A 24115-nucleotide genomic window follows, 5' to 3' on the forward strand; every position below is an offset into this window, starting at 1 on the left:
GAGTAAAAAAAGAAGGGCAGGAAAGCTGTGTACATCCCATCCACTTTGTTGGAACTGCAAGATGCTACATTTGTGTTGCAGCAAAAAAAAAAATCCTCACCTAAAACTCATCGTGGCCACTGGCCACACAGCCTTCTAGTATTCATAATTTTTAAGATGAAGAATATTCCCATTTACTGACACCAAGAATTCTTGAAAATTGTGAGAATTTAAACCATATTAGCTTGAAAAATTGCAGCACTTCATTATACACTGATTGTATACATAAGGGCAGATTCACACGTGTGATACACGGGGCAGCCGCGGGGCTCCTGACCCAAACTTCACAGCTCCAGATATTCCAGTCAAGTTTGGGTGCCGAGACCTGAGGCCGGTCTGTACTCAGACCACTAAAAACAGATGGGTGAATGCAACCTAATGCTGTAAAGTCTCTATGAGGAAATATTGGGGTGACTGGTAATCCCTTAATGTAACGGCAGCAGCACTGTGTGTGTGATTTTCATCAATTCATTGTCTATGAGACTGGTGGAGAAAGCCGTTCTGTCTGTCCTATGGAATTGATCACACACACGCACTACCCTTCCGTTTAGGGTAGGTTTACAGTAGCCGATCGCAGAAGTTCAACTGCAGATCTGCCACATGAATGCTGGTCGGCAATCTTGCCGAAATAGAGATTTTTAAAAAAAATATTTTTTAATTTATTTTATTTTTTAATTATTTTTTAAAAATAATAATAATTTTTTTCCTTTTTATGCTTTTTTTGTTTATTTTTGCTCCCCTTCTTCCATAACATTTTTATTTTTTCTTCTACATGTGAGGGCTTTTTTTTTTTTTTTTTTTAAAAAGGACGCTTATTTAAAAAAATTATATGTATAATTATTTTTAATGTGGGAAAAGAGGGGTGATTCTATGTATGCGTGTGTATAATAAATATAATTTCAAATTACCTTCTTTTATTTCCCCCACTTTAAAAATAAAAAATACACATGTATGAAAAAAATTCATATTTTTAAAAATTTTTTTACTGTGTTTTAGTAGTTTACGCTGCAGTCTGATTGCTTTACTATATATACTATAATACCAAAATAACAGTTGTCCAGTCCCCTGGGGCTGCTCTCGGGGTCAGCTGCAGTATGAATATTCTGTATATCTTGTCTGCAGCCACAAGTCTTTTTGAGATCAGTTTTCAGGAGCCACATTTAGCACAATGGTGCCAGGAACATTACAGCAGTAGAATTTAGTTTGTGCCTGAGAATGAGATACCCAGTATCTCTCGGGACCCAAATTCCCGCCAATCTGTTGGGATATGTGCAGGTCTACAAAAAAAAAATTCAGTAACTCTTGAATGTTTCGTTATACTTTAACATGAAAAGTACCAAAGCATAAACCTCATATTTTACTATTCCTGGATTAGACCTCAACAGCAGATGATCAGAAAAAAGCGTTTACTATAGAACGGTCAACTTATTTAAAGGGGATACCCGGTCTTAGGCTACAAGTCTGCAGTTACTTTATGTCCCAGCAGATTTGTGACTCCTCACTGTATATGAGGTGCGCGCTGTTATATTTCACCGGCGTCGAACGCGCGGCTGCAAGTTTTGTACTTTGCATACGAGAGGTCACATGCCGACTAGATATACGCAGCCTCGCTCAGTGCAAGTGTATAGCTCGAGGTCGGACAAGTCTAGTCGGAATGTGCAAATCACATACTTGCTATCACATGGCTGCTGTTGTGAATTCTGTTGTCAAACTCCCTCCTGTGGTCGTGAATGGTACTTCGGCGAGTTCTGTCTATGGGCTCCCTCTGGTGGCTATGAGTGAAGCTGCTGCTTCTGAGGTTCCTTACACAGGTGACGGGGTTTATCCTTTGGTTGGCTGCTCTATTTAACTCCTCTCAGATCGTTACTCCATGCCAGCTGTCAATGTTTTTGCATTGGTTCAGTTCGCTCCTGGATCTCTCTGGTGACCTGCCTTCTCCTGCAGAAGCTAAGTTCCTGATAGTCATTATTTGTTCATTGTTTCCTTGTCCAGCTGGTTATCATGATTTTGCCTTGCTAGCTGGAAGCTCTGGGATGCAGAGTGGCCCCTCCGCACCGTGAGTCGGTGCGGAGGTCTTTTTTGCACACTCTGCGTGGTCTTTTGTAGGTTTTTGTGCTGATCGCAAAGTTACCTTTCCTATCCTCTGTCTATTTAGTAAGTCTGGCCTCCCTTTGCTGAAACCTGTTTCATCTCTGCGTTTGTGACTTCCATCTTTACTCACAGTCAATATATGTGGGGGGCTTCCTTTACCTTTGGGGAATTTCTCTGAGGCAAGGTAGGCTTTATTTTCTATCTCTAGGGCTAGATAGTTCTGAGGCTGTGACGAGGCGCCTAGGGAGCGTCAGGAGCGCTCCACGGCTATTTTTAGTGTGTGTGATAGGATTAGGGCTTGCGGTCAGCAGAGCTCCCACATCCCAGAGCTTGTCCTGTATGAGGTTTAACTATCAGGTCATTCCGGGTGCTCCTAACCACCAGGTCATAACAGGCTGCCAACTCTTGGAACCGGAGAATCTTCCGTGAGGATTCCCAAGTCTGCGGTCACGTACAGAGACTGCAGACTTGTAGCATAAGGCCGGAAAACCTCTTTTTAGACACATTGGTTGCTAGTGATTCACCCGTTATTGACTGTCAAGAATATGAGCTTGGCGAGCAGAGTGTATGTGATTTCATGACCGCTCATGCCCTCTGTGCGTTTAGAGGCGCTGTTGAGCCTTGCATTTTTTAGGGCATTCTCTTTTTCTATAAGCTTCTATGGGGAACCTGAAAAAATTCATGTAAAAAAACAACAAAATGCAGAAAATCTTAGTGTTTCTGCCCTGAGAAACTATGCTTTAAATTTACACCAAAAGCGCGTTGCCTGTTTGTTAGGCAATCCCTCCATGTGTTGCGGCTGTTCTGTGAGGCGTGCAGGGACTCGATTACGCTGAAGTCTCTCAGCACACAAGCATGCTTAGATAACACCTTATCCCAGCACATTCACTCATCACTAGTCTCCATCACTCCATACCATCAACTCCACATTTAGTATTTATAAGCACATTTACTGGTAATATATAAGAGTTTATGCACTGTAACATACTTACTCTCCTGTTTCACCCAGTGGGACATGGACGGGATATCTGTAGATTTCCAAACCTTGATAACGACCTTTCTGGCACAGAAAAGTAGAAATCTGAATAATAATAAAAAAACCCCTTTCAATATGATCCCATAAATAATAACTCCTAACAAACACATCTGAGGGAATGGGACTTTAGGAAACTCAAATTGCTTGTTTAAAAATAAGAGAACCTCTGACCAAAGTGGGGACAACCCTGGAACATGACTAAGCCGAATGCCAAAAAGAGCCTACACCAAAAACATAAATCACATGAGGATGCTGCCATCTTTTCAAGCCTTTCAGGGGTGTCGAAAACTTTTAAGAAATTTAGGTTGGGTTAAAAAGAATCTGTCAGCAGGTTTTTGCTTGGTAATATGAGAGCGGCATGATGTAGGGGTTGAGTCCCTGATTCCAGCAATGTATCACTGGCAGCTTGCTGTTATTTTGATACAATCATAGTTTTGTCTGCTGCAGAACTAGTAGAGCTCGAATGCTGAGCTCTGCATAACCCCGCCCACATCACTGATTGGCAGCTTTCTGTGTACATTGACATGTGAGGGCGGGTTATACAAAAGAGTTGACTAGGGGGCACAAGAAACCTAGTCCTGTAGTGATAATCTCCTGCTGATCAAACACTGATTCTATTGAAACAGCAACAAACACCCCACATCGTGAGCTGAAATCAGGGTCTCTGTCCCTACATCATGGTATTCTCTGATTACACAATAAAAAAACTATTGACAGATCCATTTTAGCTGTCCCTAGCACTTACCACTGAAGATGAGAAGCTGCACATTCTCCCTTTCCTCCTCAATTAAAGCCACCCAAGTAGTACATGCTTTAGTGAATGGATTCGAGAACGATGATTTTTAAGCAAGACTAAAAATCATTTTTGCTCAGGTGATTGACAGCATGGTATAACACTGGACGACTAATGGGGAAACAAGGAGTCTAAATTATCCCTTAAAAGGAATCCATCAGCAGGTTTTTGCAATGTAATCCGAAGACTGTATGACGTTGGAGTTAAAACACAGAATTCAGCGATGCCTCTCTTATCAAGCTCCGTGGTTTTGTTTTAGCACCAGGAGCTTTCGTTGCTGTGACCCAGCAGTGCGTGCATGCTAGTCTGACACGCCCCCTCCTGTGATAGGCAGCTCACTGTCTATGGACATTGCATATAGAGAGCCTGGTGGGGGCGGGGTTAGCTTCCTCAGCTCTGCTTCATTCTAAATCTAAAAACTGGATTGTGTGAGAATGGCTGCACCGTGTAATCTAAATGATACATCATTGGATTCAGCTTCTCTTTGCCTGAATGAGGCTGCTCTCAGAAGAGATAGCAAAAACCTGCTGACAGATTCCCTTTAATGCCTAGTGTTCACTTTTTGTGGTTTGCGCTGAGCAATCCTTTTGTCTAGTTCATCTCTTGAGATGAGCGTCACTTCTTTTTTTTTTTTTTTTTTTTGACATTCATAGAAGTTAAAGGATCAATCTGATTCATCGTGCAATTTTTGGAGGAGGGTGTATTCAAACCAGTCAGGTTCTATTGTCAGAATTTTCTGCCACTTTCACATTCATCTAAATGGGAATTGGTAAAATCCGTGCACTTGCTGTAGAAATATCCCTGTTCTGACATTTTCGGTTGCAGTGAATCTGTGGCATGTGATGATGTCCTGACTCTTCTTTTCAATCCATTTGTCGTGTAGCACCCTCAGGGCAGGAGGCATCACACAGGGAACCATGTTTGCCTGAAGCATTGTTTTAACCTGAACTTTTGTGTCAGCCTGGATTCATTATATTATTAAAATGTCATTAATTTGGGTTGAGAACTGCTCGCTGAAGTTGATAGTGTTCAGCCTCATTCAGATGGCCGTGTTGCTTCACAATGCAGCATCCATATTATAGCCGGAGGTCCTGGCCTGATTGCCAATGACCTCCCCAAGCTTACAGCTTCATAGATCCTAATGATACTGATCATTTGGGTCATATAATCCACTGTCAGGCCGGTACTTGCCGTTGCAATACTAAATTCTTTGCATAAGTCAACTTCAATAGTTTTAAAGGGGTCATCCAAGTTTTTATTTTTTTTACTATGAACCTAAAAACTAACAGGCACAGGTAGTTGCTAACCGAAGCAAATACCCGTCTGCTTTACCTGGCGCTGAGTCAGAGCAGTCACAGACCGCTCCTGCCAGCGATTCAGCTGCTCCACGTCAACAGAGCAGCTCTTTTCCTTCTAGGCTCCTCTGTTGATGGCGCATGACTTCTGACATCATGCTGATTGACAGCTGGCTCCCCGCAGATAGGCAGCAGGGAGCCGGCTGTCAATCAGCATGACGTCAGCAGAACAGAGAGAATCTGCTGCTCTGTTGATATGACACCAGCAGAATCTGCTGAATCGCGGGCATGAACGATCCGTGACCTCTCTGTGCCGGCAGAGATCGGCGCCAGGCTCAACAAGCAGATAGAAAGCAATTACCTGTCTGTTAGTGCTTATTCACATTGTAAGAAATAAAAAGTCCCAGAGAACCACTTTAATCAACAGTCAAAATATTTCTAATGTTTCATTTATTTTCTTCTTTTTCTCTATTTTAGCTTTTCTGAAGGGTCTCAACAATAAGCAGAGACGTGAACATTACTCTGTGAAAGATTTTATCAAGCTGAAGGAGATACCAACATGGAAGGACACATCAAAAAGTAAGAAGCACACATTCTCAATCTGTCCACAATTCTCTGGTTTCTCATGGGATGGTGCGTTCTGCTATTTTACGTACACATATACAGAACTATGTATCCACCCTGCAGTTTTCTTTTTGTATTTTATCTCTTAGACTAGGTTCTCACCAGCTTTTGGTGTTGCGTTTTTCTGTTCCATTATAGTCACAGAATAACGTAACTCTTGCAGAATTGCATCCTTCCTATGACAGATACAAATGACGCTACGCTTTTGCCTCTTGCAAAAATGCCTATGTTTGTGACATGCTTGCTAATGAAAACCCTGATGCAAGGGTGAGCCTAGCCTTAGCTGTCAAGGGACAGATGCAAGTTTGGGACAAATTACGGCGCTTGCCTTGAACATGGTCCATTCCGTTATGGATCTCTTGTCGAGATGGATTCTTTAAGCCGTAGGCCTGGATAAGCAGCACAAACTAAAAGGATTGGTACAGTATATAACAGCCCAGGTGGATATGATAAACAGCACACGGAGGAGCGTGGAATAGCAGAGCTGGGTAGGCTGCACAGCATCTTACAGGGAACCTGACATCAGGATTTACACCAGGAGGCATTGCAAGCGCTTTATCACCCTCGTAATTCTGTATATAATGATCCCTGTGTTATACCTAAATGCTACATATTTGTGCTTAAAAAATATTAAATCTTCCTTGCTCTCCATGCCTGCTAGCAGCGTACAAGTCCAGGACTACTGTCAATCATTGTTACTGTGTACTGGTATTGTGTCCCCCGCAGCATGACTGACATCCCAGCATGTGGCGAGGAGCATAAATGATGGACAATGACTACTTTTCTTCCTCCGTGTGTACTCTGGGATGTCAGTCACTCAGATTTGGGCGTGAGCTGTACAAATGATTGATAGCAGTCCCAAACTAGTCCACTGCCCACAGGTAGGAGGAATAAAGAGGATTTAACATTGTTTTAAAACAAGCATGTATTGTTTAGATATAACAGAAGGATTATGAAGGCACTCCTAGTACATTGCAGAGGTAGTTCTTGCTGTCAGGTAAGTGAGGGACAGCAGTGGAGTGTGCAGAGGGCATTTTAGTCATGGATCGACAGAGCCTAGTATGCTGGATGGCACCTTGGTGATACAACGGCAGAGATTGGTATGCTTAATAGCACCTTGGAAGAGCCTAGCTGAGTATGTAAGATGGCACATTGGAACAGCAGAGCTGAGTATGGAGGCAAGCACCTTGGAATAACAGAGCCAAGGGTGCAGACAGGCACCTTGGAATAGTGGAACCGAGTATGCAGGCAGGTACATTGGAACAGCAGAGCCAAGTATGCATTACAGTAGAAATTAGTTTGTCAGGGGACTCACTTTGGGGTATATGCAGCTGAGCTAAATTTGACCCATAATTAGCATGATTAAGAAATGTGGAAACGGCAGCAAGGATACCAAACTAACTACCGTAAATATTCAGGCTGCTCACTGCTACCTGAGCCAGCCTATATAAGACCCAAGCATGTACCATGTTAACCTGAAACCCGGGAAGAAGGGCGCAGTGCCCGGTGCTTGAGCCAGGACAGGTGAGTTACACTTGCCCTGTTGACAAATGTCCTGTTGTCTTCTGATTCTAGAAAATATTGTGGAGTCCTCACATGCACGTTTTTAGACACAAGTGCATATACACAACCCTCAACCTACTGTCTCCTTCCCCATAATCCTGTAGAATGTAAGCCCGCAAGGGCAGGGTCCTTGCCCCTCTGTATCAGTCTGTCATTGTTAGTTTGTTTACTGTATGTGATATCTGTAACTTGTATGTAACCCCTTCTCATGTACAGCACCATGGAATCAATGGTGCTATATAAATAAATAATAATAATAATAATATGTTGGAGAAGGTATCGCAGGTGCTTCATCAATATGGTGTTCCACCCAGATGCCGTATTTTAGCCAGAAACCTGCCACATTGAGTCCACTGATTACAATGTGACAACATATTCTTTAGAGTTTGTAACCAACTTAAAACATGTACATGGACCCTGTCAGAAATTATCTCTTCCCTCCCTGATCAACCATTAAAAATATAAGTTTGCCTTTGCGCAGCTTAAATCCATTTGTCCCCGTGTCAGACGTTTAGCAATGTCTTACATGGACGAGGCGCAGTCCTCTCCTATGTTATAGTCCGGCAGGGGACGTGAGATTGTGCTTCTTGCACGCCTCCCTCTTTAGGAAACGGTCTAATTGCTTGCAGTGATTTCACGTACGATCCAGTAGGAAATGGCCATAATTGCTATGCTTTAAATGACCAAAGTGATTGTAGCAATTTAGCGGGTGGATTTAACAGACATCCTAAGTCGTTTTTCTCCCTGTCAATCAATGTCATTACTACAATGGCAGTACGTAGATCGCGGCTGCAGAGCAGACATCATTATAGGGAATAGGGGACGTCTTATTATGCGACAATGGAAAGATTTTTTTTTTCCTGTAAATAATTTGTTCCTGTCATCTCAAAAAAAGAAAAATCTCCGCCTGTAAGTCTACAGCGAGGATGATCATTCTGATAATACATTTAAGACGTCAGTCAGACCGAGAGAAATATTGCTGACATAAGGGCTTAAGCAGCATCTGTCATCAGGAAATGTCTAATTATTTAAGTCCAGATTTCATATTAAACATAAATATTTTTTTTTAAATTATCGGTGTCATCATCTATGTAAAAATGGTAAGAAAATCCTGGAATCCACACTGGCCACTCAATGTTGAATGTGTGTGAATTAGCGTTGGTGCACCTTCAATTGGTCCATCGACCGTATCAGGACTCTGTTGCTCCTGGATTGGTGCCATAAGACTCACCCCCTGCCTAATGGCATCTCCGGCTCCTTTTTTGATTAGCCGGCCTGGTGAGAACATCACACCGCAACTCCAGGCTAGCTAATAAAATGAAGTGCCGCATGTAACATCAGGTATGAGACGGTTCTCACATCTCCCATCCTGCGGCCACAGATTACTGACGACGTCGTTGGAGCAGGTCATGCATATAGATTCACACCTTGCTGCACTTTGTACATTTTTGCTGTGATTTTCTACCAGTCAGCACCAAATATATGCATGAGGTTGGGCACTGATTGGGCTTAGTGGCCCCAGCCATTAGGTTCCAACTTTGTATCCCATATTTTCAGAACTTCCCATACGGCACCTGCCATTGCATAAACTCAGCTTGCACGCTTTTCATGCCTATTTCCTGTTCTTAGGTTGTTGGTTCCAAATATTGTCCTGTACTATTAGACATCCTACCTCTGGAGGGTCCCAACCGCATGGTGCAAGTTATACAAAACAGATAGAAATCCTTCTTAATTCACTTTTATGGACTTAGGCTGCATTCACATGTCCATCTTTCATGTATCATGTTTTCCAGACTGGCTGTAGATCTCCTGGCCCAAACTCAACCGCCTCATGGGGCGCCTATGAGGTTGTTGATCTAGGATCTGGCAGGAACCAGGGCATCACTGCTCACCTTTAGGGCTCACGAAGACGTCCTAATTTCACGTACTGGTGTTGACCACATTTTTCACCATCACACTGGCACCTGATGGACCATTTACATGTCTGTGATTTTTCGCGAACCGAGAGGTTCACGTAAAATCATAGAGACATACCTGATTTCAATCCAAGAGTCGGATCAAAATTGGCAATGCAAATCGATGAGTTTGTGAAAAAAATCGGACCGAACACGGCTCACAATGGGTCTGTGAAAAAAATCGGATCTCACTCGAATGACAATGGGTTCATCAAAAAACGGATGGCACTGGGATAATTTTCACCAAGTGTCAGAATGGAGAAGGTGGAAAAACGTTCTTTTTTTTTTTTTAATTCCGAGAAAAATGGCTGACACTCAGGCCATGCTTTGATCAAGTTTTGATCAGAGGCTGATCACAATAATTAGTCCGGTTTTCTTGTATGTGGAAAAATTGGTTGTGTAAATGAATCCTTATGGATGGATTTAAGGATCCTCTTGCTGCTTTGACTCCTGATGACCCCAAAACTTAAAAGGGAGAAACACATTAACCACAATAAGCGGTCAATATATCTATGTGATTTCTTTATGTTCTTGTAATTCTGAGTTGGATATTACTTTGATGCTGTTTGGCTTAACCATATACTGTGGGTGCACAGGCTCTTCCCATATGACCATTGTCACAGGTGAGGAGTGGGGAAAGAAGTATCGGGAAATGATAGATGGTAACATGTCCGATCCCTTTGTCCTCATAGTAGACTAATCGTCGCCAGAGCTGGTGCTACAGTATATGGCCATGTTTTAGTTTAATATTTATCTGACATAACTACCAATCTTGACTTAAATTAAGCTAAGTTTTAAATGGTGAATACCGGCACCTTCCCTTCCAAAATGTTGTCAAAACGCCACAAAACTGAAGTTACATTGTTAGTACGGTTGGAAAAAAAAAAAAGCCATGCGTCCATAAAGTTTATCCAATGGATGGGGGAGGGTACGAAGATTCGTATATTCTAATTTTACCATAAGAAATGATAATCTTAGTAAATGGGTTTTTGTAAATTAAAAAAAAATATACCGATACATTTTTTAATTCTCTTTTTTCCCTTTTCTGTAGAGGCAAAAGCCAGACAGCCCGAAGAAATCAAGTTCCCAAAGAGCAAAGATCTCAATGAGAAGGTTTCTCTGATCAGAGGGGACATCACTAAACTAGAGGTAGACGCCATTGTTAATGCAGGTAAGATGAGCAACACACCAGCCAGTATATTGCCAGAGAGAAGGAACTCGTGAGCATTTACAGCACCGTATTTTCCCTGCATTGTACGGTATGAAGGTAATCTGTGTCCGCGCAGCTGGCGTCCTACAATGTGTAATGAAGTGCATCCATTTATTAGCAGTAAGATGAAACTGGTGCAATGGTGCAGAAAATGTCTACTGGAAGGAAAGTCACGGGAACGATGCACTCCTCTGCAAAGGGTGCAATAAAATGCGTTAAAGATTCTGCGATATGCTAATGTCATATTCTCATCATAGATGTTTATGCTGAATTAGTCTGTGAAAGCCACCGTGAGAATATAGGAAGTGTTAGTATTAATTAGCTGACAGTATTGGGAACGTGGTTATCTATTCACATGTCCTTGTTGGCTCTATTGGCGTCTGTCGGCTTACCTATGTGTTTTCAGATGAGAGACACCGAAAAAATGGCTTACAGGGTCGAAACGAATCCGCATCAACAAGGGACAGATCGATGAGTATCTGTATACAGCAATTGTAAGTGTAGGATACAAGGATAGAAGAAATACATTTACTTAAGTAGGTTTAAACTTTGAAGAGGGAAAAAAAAGAATTATTTAGGTAATCCTACGAGGGTCAGTGAGGTAGTCGCTCATGGAGATGCTGGTGAGGAAGAGGTAGTGAGGGTGAAAGTCATGGACTTAAATAAAATAATATATACCGTAATTTTGCTTTTCTCAGTCAAAAGCTCACATTTCTTAGTAAACCAAGGATGTTACCTGTAAAATGACATTGATCACTGCCGCCATCGTGACGAATTTCATGGACCTTACCGAGTCCTGATAGAGGCGCTAGGACAATAGCTGACAAAGGTCGTCATGATGCGTTTTCCAGACAAAATTCCCCCCCCCCACCACCAAATATGATTCAAATTTGGGTGAGAAGTGTTAGGCCTCATTCACATGTCAGGTCTTTTCAAACGAGAAGAAAATATCAATTGTCATCAGTGTGATGGATCAGAATTTGCCATCATTGTGTCATCAGTTTTTGTTGTTTGCAGAAAAAAAAATGATGTAGGTTTCTGACATTTTTCATAGTTTAGACAGCGAAAACCCGAAAACCATCCATGTGCTGTGTGTTTTTCCTACAACCCAATCACTTGAATGGGCTAGTTTGAATAGAAAATTTCATAAAGAACAGGCATGTTTTCCTCTTTTTGCAGACTATTGGATCCAGAAACACATAAACATGTGAACAGCCCCCCCAGACCAGTGTGCCTCCAACTCCAGTGCTCAAGGCCCACCATGGAATGCTGGATGATGGAATTATCATCTGGGCAATACTAAGGAAATCCTGAAAATATGATCTGATGGTGGACTTTGAGGCCTGGAGTTGGGAACACAGCCCTAGACTATAATGAGTACTTGTTTTATCCGTGAAAAAAACCAAAACCTGTAGAACATTTACAGTACTTGAAACACATATGTGTGAATGAGGCCTAAACTTTATTAGTTACTTCCAGTTTTGGTTGCTAGCTCAGACTCTGTTCACTGCACACATCTCATAAAAAATAATAATAGAATGTAGACTATAAAAGGCTAGAAAGTTTAGGTCAGGAGACCAGCAGACATTCCGGATATGGACCATGACACACGGCTATGTATGCGGCATTCATCCGAGTACTGTAAGTGCAATTGGAAAGGAGTAAAGGTAAAATTGTGGCTTTTCCGATTTATTCAGGACAGGCCGCGGATCTTTCTGCTGTACTTTTGTATTATTTTGTAGCTTGTTATATATCTGATTGGTAAATACGGTTTGACATTTATTTATGTTTATTTCATGTTTTATGTGCCGCTATTTATGAACTTCGTTTTAATTAAGTTACGATTGTAACGACTTTTAATTATTGGGAATGTAGTTACATAAATGGTTTGTGGATTGCAGTTTGGGGATTTCTCTCAATAATATAATATTGAATTTGATGGTTAAAATTCAATAGTAATTCATTGAAAACGTGAGGATTTTTTAATCTTTTTTTTTTTTTCTTGGCACATATGCACTTTGCAAAAATATGGAAAAGTTCTTCTGCTGTCTTTAGTAAAGTACAATCCGTTATCCATGTCAGCCATTGCCTCTTTATCCTCGGACACCTGAATTTTTATTTCTGTGTTTGATTATGTGATCGTGGGATCCTTCATTCTTTTCTTTCTTTATTGGACTCCCCTTGCGTCTTTGTTAAACCCCAAACTCTATGTGTGGAAATATCATCACTATCATATTAATGTTAAAGGGATCTTCTGCTGACTCATGAATTTTTAGGTCCTTGGGTAGAATAGCACAAAAAGGTTCAGAGAAGAAATTGTCCATTCAGCAATATTATACATGTGGAAATAATTGAGAATATTACCCTTCATGTTGTGTCGCCAGCTCATACCTTCTCTACCTTGCTCTACACCCAAGTTCATCACTTATCGGTTGGGGTCCGGCCGTAGGGACTCAAACCTGTCTAGTGAATGGGGCTGATCCTGCAATACCTGGACAGGAATGGCGCCGTGCAGAAAAAGACTGATGTTTTATGATCACGAGGATGCATATGCCAGCTATATGCTGATGCTTGCTTCGTTGACGGAACCCCTTGCAATGTAGAAGGATTGAAGTATGGAAATGTGAAATTGTAGCTTCTGCAAATTGTAGGTGCAAATACCAAACTAACAGAGGTAACTACTCTATAAGTTAATATTCAACCTTTTAGTGAGTCTTGTAACATGATCAGGGAAATGACAATCCAGAAATATTGCAGATTTCTTGTGTAGAAGCAAGATCTAATTTTAATACTTTCTCCCTTGGAGCATTGCCTGTAAGACTCCATTCTCCGCCGGTTTCTTTAAGGAAAAGGAAGTACTTACACCCACGTTGTCTAAAGGGCGCCATATTAATTTGATGGTCAAGACTTTATGCTGATACCTGCAGTTATTGTATGTGACTGCAGACTTGTGAATCCTCACAGCACTCGGTGTGCACACTGTCAGGATTCTCTAGTGCCAGGAGAGGGCAATTTGCATACATGCGGTCACGTACTGACCAGACATGCAGAGCTTTGCTCAATACAAGTGAATTGATCGGGGTCAGACAAGCCTAGTTGGAATGTGGCCAGAGCTTGCAAATTGTGTACTTGCAGTCACATGACCGCCCACTCCTGGTGCCGCCACCGGAGACTCCTAACTGCGTGAACACTGCTAGCTGTGAGGATTCTCTGGTGCTGCTGCCAGGAGCTATAGGCACATAACCCCTAGCATTCAATTTGCATACATGCGGTCACATGCCATCTAGACATGCACAGGCTTGCTCAATACGAAGGAATCGAGCAAAGTCAGACACGTCTAGTCAGAATGTGGCCAGAAGTATGCAAATAGTATAACTGTGGTCATATGACCGCCCACTCCTGGTGCTGGCACCCGAGAATCCTGACATCTAGCATACTGTGCGCTGTTGAGGATACACAGCTATGCAGTCACATAGAGTGACTACAGACTTGGACCCCAAGCCTGGACAACCCCTTGAAGCTATTCAAACTCTGCCCTACGCCAGTGAGGGGGAAACGCCAACAAAACCAGCTGCAGAGGACTAGAACACCATGGGACTGGCAAAGAACCACTAAAGGATCTGTTTCGATTTTGCAAAGTATCGTTACCATCCCTTTTCAAAAAAAAAAAATACAGAAGCCTTATCTTTTTCATTTCTGTGCTCAGCATTACTGATAATGATGTAGGTGTCGGTGATTGATGAGCACTTTCCTCTAGTGCAATGGTGAAGAAATAACTTTTTCTTTATGGCTTGGAGAGCAGGAGGTGGCGGATGCTACTGAACGTAGGTGGTAAAGTAGCCCAACGAGAAACTACGCTAAAACCGAGCACTGCACATGTCTAAAGACGACACGCGATTTTGTGTTTATGATGGCGGCCATGTGGATATTTACACCTTGGTGTTTTGTAAATGTTGCCATTATTATAAATGCATCTTTTAGTTTGTGCATTTAACATTTACCATATGTCACATTTTCTCATTAATATATAGTTTTATATTTATTTATTTTTAATCTTTTTTCTTGTTTTTTTTTTCTCACCATTTATATTTAGTGCTGTAGGATTTTAGATTGTGCATTTACTGAAAGTCACATTGATTTTTTTTTTTTTTCTTTAATTCCTTTTTTTCTTTTAGTTGTTATTTGTTCCCCACCATTTTCATCTAATGCTGTAGGATTTTAGATTTTGCTTTTACGGAAAGTCACATTTTCTCATGAATCCGTATTTTTATATATATTTTTTTTCCCCACCATTTATATCTTCTGCTGCAGTATTTTAGATTTTACTTTTACGTTTTGTTTTTAGTTTTTTGTAGTGTGTCGTATGTGAGCACACAGCTGCGTTCGGCACCCCCCCGAGACCATCTACTGGTATCGAGCTTGGCAGTAGCAGGGTTAATGGGACGAGACTGAAAGCGCTGGAGAAGGTATAGATGATAGAGAAGAACAGCAGTGAAGAGAGTGGGATGGGGCGGCAGCGGAGGGACAGATTAGGGAGAGTCTCGTTAGCCAGCTGTCAGGAGATAAATAGCATCTATCTTGCTGCGCCACTGACATCCATTACTACTAGGACAGATCTTCTTGCGGCGTCACCCCCCAGGGACTATCGGTGTAGGATCCTGCTGCCTTATAAGTAATGGTTTTTATACCTCTTTAACCATCGCTGTGCCATGCCGGCGCCGCTGATAATATATGATGCTGCATATTTAAAGTTATTCGTACAGCTCAGTTCTCATTGAACGTCGGTGTGATTTAGTTTTCATTGGGCCATGAAATAACATCTGCTAATATTGTAATGCATCACATGTCTACGTGGATAAGGAGCGCACCTGTGTACGCTTACACGGAGGCACATCCCATTACAGCATGCAAAACGGCAGCGCGTGACGGACGGCGGTGGCTCCTGCATTGTATCTCCATTACATGCGGCAGATTGAGCGGTGCCATTACTGAAACAATAGGATCAACTTTCTGTGCATTTTCCGTTAACAGCTGCCAACGAGAAGTGCTGCTCGTTCCTAGAGCTGCATTTACGCCGTCGTTTTCGCGATAATCTAGCGGCGTAATCAGTCGAGTGAAACGTTATTTTGTGCTGCACAAAAAAGTTCATTGTACTCGGCAGCGTATCATCCAATGGAAACATGCCAAGAAGCGATAAAATTCTGGTGTGAAAATCTTTGAAAAGTCACAACGTTTTGATACAGTTCTAAGCTGCACTAAAATTTGTGACTTTTGGCAAAGAGGGCAGAGCTGGGGCAGGACAGGAGGCGGCATTTGCTACGCCACAGATCTTACTCCAGTCCCCGATTGGAGTAAGATTAGTGGCGAGGCTCAACGTTAGTTAAGCCCGCCATACGCGTTAGATGGTCATCAGCCAAACAACAGCCATCTTGTCCGTCTCTCCCATACACAGTATGAACACTCCTGTGTTCTCTATGGAAGAGCCGTCGCAAGACATGTCTGTCGGCGCCTTATCTGCGGGAGGCAATACGATTGGCAGTCTGAAATCGGACATGCCGGATTGATATTTCCCTGCCAGCAAACTGTCCGGAGTCCCCATAGTCATTAGACCGCCATCCTAACGTGTCGATATTGGTGAGTCTGGCTAATATTAATGTCATGTATGGAGGAAAGGAAGGGGGTCTTTAGTGCTTCAAAACTGATCAAGCATTCTCAGGTTAAATTGGATTGTGAGGACCATAATCAAGACACAACCAATAAGATACAGAAAAGTGGGACCTAAGTTGGCCATATGTATCAGATGACGAACCAGACGATCATCTGTTGTGTATGGGGAGGGCTGTCCTAGACATGGCAGATAAGAATTGGATTTCAGTTGCCAAATAAATACAACTCCTGGCATTCGTTCCTCATTTGTTTTGTTGTGCATTTCCTGTTTTGGAGACATATTGCTTTAAGTTTCCGGTCTTGACGCTTTTGTGTCTTCCTTGGTCTACCAGTATGTTTGCCTTTAACAACCTTCCCATATTGTGTGTATTTGGTCCAGATTTTAGACACAGCTGACTGTGAACAACCAACATCTTTTGCAACATTGCGTGATGATTTACCCTCTTTTAAGAGTTTGATAATCCTCAATTGACAACTCTCGTGTTGGAGCCATGATTCATGTCAGTCCACTTGGTGCAACAGCTCTCCAATGCGTGATCGCTCCTTTTTAGATGCAGACTAACGAGCAGATCTAATTTGATGCAGGTGTTGTTTTTGGGTATGAAAATTTACAGGGTGATTCCATAATTTTTTCCTCAGAATTGAGTGATTCTATAATTTTTCCGCAATGCTTGGTTGAAAAAAAGTAACCATCACTGACTACCACATTTTTTGTTCTTGATTTCTTTTAGTGTTTCTTAAAGCCAGAAAGTTGCCATTTGAAATGACTTTAGTTTTGTGCCATATCTGTGATCTGCTTTTTTTTCTACAAAATTAAACAACTGAATGAACATCCTCCAAGGCCGGTGATTCCATAATTTTTGCCAGGGGTTGTATATATTTTTTTTTTGTTTGGCTTATTCCACTCTCCCTGCTGAGTGCACATGTACGCTCGGCTGAGCTGAGAGTGCACCATGTCACCTCTTTCAGCAATTTAGCAGCATTTTTCACCCATTGAAGGCAATGGATAAGTGCCAAAAAACCGCAGATGCCAGGTTTCATGCGTTCTTGGTGCCAAAACCTAATGAAGTTGAATTAGATTATTTTTTTTATGTACTAAGTTTTATCAGCATGCACAAGAGATAAATATACAGACAAAAATACAGTAAAAAATGCAGCAAAAACTAAACAAAACCTTCTTTTTTGTAAGCAGCTTAAACTTTGCAGAAAAAAACGCAGCAAATAAAAATTATTTAGAGGTTAATTATCGTACGTAAACCAAAATGGCACTTTGGACACTTTTTTCTTTGAGAGCTTGTGTCACTTCATACTATGTTGTCCCCACACATACATCTAAAAAAAAACTGATAGAAGGTGGATATTATGTTGATGAATGATTTTATTAATTTTTTAAGTTGAGTAAAAATATTTGCATCAAGACTAACGTCATGAAGTCTAGTGACTCGGTCTCACGTGACACCAGGAGCCTAGTAAACGCCGCGGGCTCCCAGGATTTAGGGCCAATAATGGCGGCTATAGAATTGAAGATTGACCTTGTTCTTCTGCAGCGGAGAACCGGATGCGAGTCCAGATCAGGGCAGCGCTCATCATTTTTTTTTTTTAATTTTTTTGCTCATCTCTAGTGATTTTGTTTCTGGCACTTTATAAAATAATAATAACATAGTAACATAGTAACATAGTTAGTAAGGCCGAAAAAATACATTTGTCCATCCAGTTCAGCCTATATTCCATCATAATAAATCCCCAGATCTACGTCCTTCTACAGAACCTAATAATTGTATGATACAATATTGTTCTGCTCCAGGAAGACATCCAGGCCTCTCTTGAACCCCTCGACTGAGTTCGCCATCACCACCTCCTCAGGCAAGCAATTCCAGATTCTCACTGCCCTAACAGTAAAGAATCCTCTTCTATGTTGGTGGAAAAACCTTCTCTCCTCCAGACGCAAAGAATGCCCCCTTGTGCCCGTCACCTTCCTTGGTATAAACAGATCCTCAGCGAGATATTTGTATTGTCCCCTTATATACTTATACATGGTTATTAGATCGCCCCTCAGTCGTCTTTTTTCTAGACTAAATAATCCTAATTTCGCTAATCTATCTGGGTATTGTAGTTCTCCCATCCCCTTTATTAATTTTGTTGCCCTCCTTTGTACTCTCTCTAGTTCCATTATATCCTTCCTGAGCACCGGTGCCCAAAACTGGACACAGTACTCCATGTGCGGTCTAACTAGGGATTTGTACAGAGGCAGTATAATGCTCTCATCATGTGTATCCAGACCTCTTTTAATGCACCCCATGATCCTGTTTGCCTTGGCAGCTGCTGCCTGGCACTGGCTGCTCCAGGTAAGTTTATCATTAACTAGGATCCCCAAGTCCTTCTCCCTGTCAGATTTACCCAGTGGTTTCCCGTTCAGTGTGTAATGGTGATATTGATTCCCTCTTCCCATGTGTATAACCTTACATTTATCATTGTTAAACCTCATCTGCCACCTTTCAGCCAAAGTTTCCAACTTATCCAGATCCATCTGTAGCAGAATACTATCTTCTCTTGTATTAACTGCTTTACATAGTTTTGTATCATCTGCAAATATCGATATTTTACTGTGTAAACCTTCTACCAGATCATTAATGAATATGTTGAAGAGAACAGGTCCCAATACTGACCCCTGCGGTACCCCACTGGTCACAGCGACCCAGTTAGAGACTATACCATTTATAACCACCCTCTGCTTTCTATCACTAAGCCAGTTACTAACCCATTTACACACATTTTCCCCCAGACCAAGCATTCTCATTTTGTGTACCAACCTCTTGTGCGGCACGGTATCAAACGCTTTGGAAAAATCGAGATATACCACGTCCAATGACTCACCGTGGTCCAGTCTATAGCTTACCTCTTCATAAAAACTGATTAGATTGGTTTGACAGGAGCGATTTCTCATAAACCCATGCTGATATGGAGTTAAACAGTTATTCTCATTGAGATAATCCAGAATAACATCCCTCAGAAACCCTTCAAATATTTTACCAACAATAGAGGTTAGACTTACTGGCCTATAATTTCCAGGTTCACTTTTAGAGCCCTTTTTGAATATTGGCACCACATTTGCTATGCGCCAGTCCTGCGGAACAGACCCTGTCGCTATAGAGTCACTAAAAATAAGAAATAATGGTTTATCTATTACATTACTTAGTTCCCTTAGTACTCGTGGGTGTATGCCATCCGGACCCGGAGATTTATCTATTTTAATCTTATTTAGCCGGTTTCGCACCTCTTCTTGGGTTAGATTGGTGACCCTTAATATAGGGTTTTCATTGTTTCTTGGGATTTCACCTAGCATTTCATTTTCCACCGTGAATACCGTGGAGAAGAAGGTGTTTAATATGTTAGCTTTTTCCTCGTCATCTACAACCATTCTTTCCTCACTATTTTTTAAGGGGCCTACATTTTCAGTTTTTATTCTTTTACTATTGATATAGTTGAAGAACAGTTTGGGATTAGTTTTACTCTCCTTAGCAATGTGCTTCTCTGTTTCCTTTTTGGCAGCTTTAATTAGTTTTTTAGATAAAGTATTTTTTCTCCCTATAGTTTTTTAGAGCTTCAATGGTGCCATCCTGCTTTAGTAGTGCAAATGCTTTCTTTTTACTGTTAATTGCCTGTCTTACTTCTTTGTTTAGCCACATTGGGTTTTTCCTATTTCTAGTCCTTTTATTCCCACAAGGTATAAACCGCTTACACTGCCTATTTAGGATGTTCTTAAACATTTCCCATTTATTATCTGTATTCTCATTTCTGAGGATATTGTCCCAGTCTACCAGATTAAGGGCATCTCTAAGCTGTTCAAACTTTGCCTTCCTAAAGTTCAGTGTTTTTGTGACTCCCTGACAAGTCCCCCTAGTGAAAGACAGGTGAAACTGCACAATATTGTGGTCGCTATTTCCTAAATGCCCAACCACCTGCAGATTTGTTATTCTGTCAGGTCTATTAGATAGTATTAGGTCTAAAAGTGCTGCTCCTCTGGTTGGATTCTGCACCAATTGTGAAAGATAATTTTTCTTGGTTATTAGCAGAAACCTGTTGCCTTTATGGGTTTCACAGGTTTCTGTTTCCCAGTTAATATCCGGGTAGTTAAAGTCCCCCATAACCAGGACCTCATTATGGGTTGCAGCTTCATCTATCTGCTTTAAAAGTAGACTTTCCATGCTTTCTGTTATATTTGGGGGTTTGTAACAGACCCCAATGAGAATTTTGTTACCATTTTTCCCTCCATGAATTTCAACCCATATGGACTCGACATCTTCATTCCCTTCGCTAATATCCTCCCTTAAAGTGGACTTTAGACAAGACTTTACATAGAGACAAACCCCTCCTCCCTTGAATGCCCCCTTTATAAAATAATCTACCACCTTACATGCCCCCTAAATCTCATAATGACCCAAGTGCCACTTTAAATTAATAATGTCCCTTGTGTGTCCTCTTACAAAGTTATAATGTCCCTTATGTACGAACAAGGTCCCTAAGTGCCCTATAAAAAGTAATAATGGTGCTTGAGTGTCTGCTAAAAATCATGGTGGCCCATCAAAAACAAAAACAAAATACTCCCTTTACATCAAGTCCCTGACGAGCGCAACAGCCCTTCGCATTCAGACGAAGTGATGTGATGACCTGATTCTTAAAAACTAAAAAGTTTCTTGGCCCAATGTTTTTTTTGTTGTTGTTTTTTTTTTTACCCCCCCCCAACAAAATTACTTCAATATCATAGTATTAACTGTGCTAGGCAGTACCAGCTGTGGCCAGCAGATGGCATCCTGAGCAGCCGTTGTACATTACGGTTGTGTGCACACGTTGCAGATTTTTCGCGTTTTTTTTTTTCCGCGTTTTTTCGCTATAAAAACGCAAAAAAAAACCACATACATTATGCATCCCATCATTTAGAATGCAATCTGCAATTTTTGTGCACATGATGCGTTTTATTCCGCGAAAAAAAACGCATCACAGTAAAAAATGCATAACTATATTATTGCATTGGGAACCTCCGGAAAAATCCGCAAAAAAAAAACGCGAGAAAAACGCATGCGGATTTCTTGCAGAAAATGTCCTGTTTTGCTCAGGAAATTTCTGCAAGAAATCCTGAACGTGTGCACATAGCCTATATGGTAATGTCTGTCCGCTATATATCTGTCTGTACTGCACAGAGTGCGCCTGTGAATTTATAGATATACGTGTGGATATATTTTATATGCAGTACAAGTATTTCCCAGATTACGTGACAGCGTTTGACAAAAGTTAAGGGTGAACTACCCCATGAAAGCGTTGTATTTGTTTCATCATAACGATTTCTTGTCAGAGATCTTTCATGTACTTTACACTTGTAAGCACTGCAGAGCTGCTCTCCCCATAATTATATTCATAGGATTTCGGGGAGCGGCATTTCTCAAGTGGACTTGTGCATTTGACCTTTATTAGTCTATGGGCATAACCTAAGGTTATGGCTGAACGTTTCCCAGTGCTGAACGCTGGACAAGATGGAGGAAAAAGTGCATTAAAGGGACAGAGTCCCATGAAAAAAACTGATAATGTACTTTTATACGTACTGTGTAATCTACATTCTAGCCTAAAAGTAGATCTACTAAAATCTCTACCTCCGGCCCCATTAAATGTTTGGTCACAAAGTGAATCTTTACTGTAGGGCTTCATTAAAAGTTTTTCTAAAGCAGATAACTATGTATGGTCACGTTCACACGTTCAGTATTTGGTCAGTATTTTACATCAGTATTTGTAATCCAGAATCAGGAGTGGGACAATCAGCGGAAAAGTATAATAGAAACTCGTCCCCACTTGTGTATTTATCAAACACTGAACTTGTGAACGTTGCCTACAGGTTCTGTTCACATGTCCAGTTGTTGTCTGTTTTAATGGATCCAATATTAAGGAAATTTAAAAAAAAAACAGATTTGCACTTTTTTGTTTTGTTCCCTTTGCAACCGATCCGTTTTTACTAGCGACGTCTCTGAAGACTGCTGGTGATGTGCGCTTAGAAATTGACTCTGTTAACGGATGCCATAACACATAACGATCCATAGCATTCAATTCTCATAGAATTTAATGTTGAAACAAAACAGATCCAGTTGCTTTTCTTTTGTCAATACAAAAAAGTTACGCAGACTAGATTTTTTTAATTAGTGATCAGTGAACGATAAGGTGTTATCTAAGCATGCTCAAGTGCTAACCGAGTGTCTTCGGCGTCCTTGAAAAATATGTTCGTGTCCGAAAAATATGTTCGTGTCCCCTCGGCTGCATGGCTCACGGCTGTCTGTGATTCTATTATTATTATGTGGGTTCCGTTATGTATCCGTTTCCTTCTGTTTTAAAAGTTAAACCCAGACAGACCACATAATAACCAGTAATGCAACTGATCCGTTAATTATTAATTTTGTTTGTTGCTAAAAACAGAACAAACAACGTCCCGAACGCAGGAATGAACGCAGGTTACTGTTCGGTATATCTATGTTGTTCTAAATCGTACATTTGGCTTTTTCTTTCCCCGTATGTTTCGAATGAGTCAATGCTTTGTATGAACAGGATGTATATTTCCTATCCATATTTCTTCCCATTATATATAGTCGCAGAGCTTCTTCCCAGTGTGGCTTGTATCACATGAGCGTAATACAGGCACCTGTATTATGGCTGTAAATCCCAGCATAACTGCGTCTAATGACCGAAACCAGCAGTATTATGGATCCATGGAGAAATTAGCCTAACCGAAATTAAAGCACAGTTCAGACAGTAGTAAGGCCCGTTAATGGCTGTGAGATTTATCAGTATTGTTATAAAGTTCCCAAACTTTTTCAAAATGGCTCATTTGGGCTGGGTACGTGTACTGGAACATTTGGAACATTAGTGACATGCATTTACAGTATAGCCAGCGATTAAGCCACATCCTGCCTTTTACTCGTGAATTTCCTTACATACGTACTAAGGTTTTCTCGCCCATTACTGATTCATATGGATAGATTAATTGGCTTTCAATCAAGTGGGCCACAGTGCATATAAAAAACCGAGAAACTAGATTTGGGGACCTGTGTTGCAGGACTTATCATTTTTCTATATATCGTCATGAGCAAATTCTGTTTCTAAAAAAGCGGCGTATAACGACCACAGACGATTTCTGTCCTACTTCTTAGTTTCTTCACTTCAGTACAAGAACTTGTTCCCATTCCCAGAAGAGGACCTGTCACCAGATAAAAATATAAGCAAAAATGTCCATAAACATAATAATGCTAATCAGAGGGTTCCTCCACCAGGATAGGAAGTCCCACGGGAAGCATATAGGGGGTGTGGAAAGCTTACACTAACCCAAGAGATACAGAGGTATCGAAACACACCACTCAAAGAAACAATATAAAAAAGTAACAAATTTTATTGGAAGTACACACATGCTAAAAGAGTAACAACAATAAATAAGCAAATAAGTAATAAGAGGAAGGATGATACCCGAGTAAAGTGCACAAAAATCAGAGAATGAGGTAGAGAGTAACACAGGCTATGGGAATGAGGTGGATATCCATAGTCTAATTACATACTGGCATGCATAAAGAATTAACCATTACTAGCCAAGGTCCAAAGTGCAAGTGCATGAAAGACTAATAATTACCGACACATACCCATAGAATCCACCTGTCCTCAGACTCAAGAGAAGCCCTGACGCGCGTTTCGCGTTCTTGCTTTGTCAAGGGGAAGAAAATTGTGCGTGAAAAAAGTGAACATTGTTTGGTTTGTTCTGGTTTGATTCCACTTGCTCCGCTGAGTACACCATTTTTGTCTTTTCTAAATCGACCT

The 24115-nt window shown here is 41.1% G+C and overlaps 1 protein-coding gene across 3 annotated transcripts in view; it reads left to right on the forward strand.

Annotated features, from left to right (window-relative positions):
• The window catches only part of MACROD1 (mono-ADP ribosylhydrolase 1), an 873108-nt gene that overhangs the window by 2348 nt on the left and 846645 nt on the right, over nt 1-24115 (forward strand). For all 3 annotated transcript variants that reach the window (XM_069740478.1, XM_069740476.1, XM_069740477.1), the window contains exons 2-3: nt 5732-5833; nt 10448-10567. In XM_069740478.1, coding sequence (XP_069596579.1) covers nt 5732-5833; nt 10448-10567 — 222 coding nt within the window. The remainder of the gene's footprint in view (nt 1-5731; nt 5834-10447; nt 10568-24115) is intronic.

The sequence above is a fragment of the Ranitomeya imitator genome, chromosome 9 (genome assembly GCF_032444005.1).
Source record: "Ranitomeya imitator isolate aRanImi1 chromosome 9, aRanImi1.pri, whole genome shotgun sequence".
NCBI classification, from domain to species: Eukaryota; Metazoa; Chordata; class Amphibia; order Anura; family Dendrobatidae; genus Ranitomeya; species Ranitomeya imitator.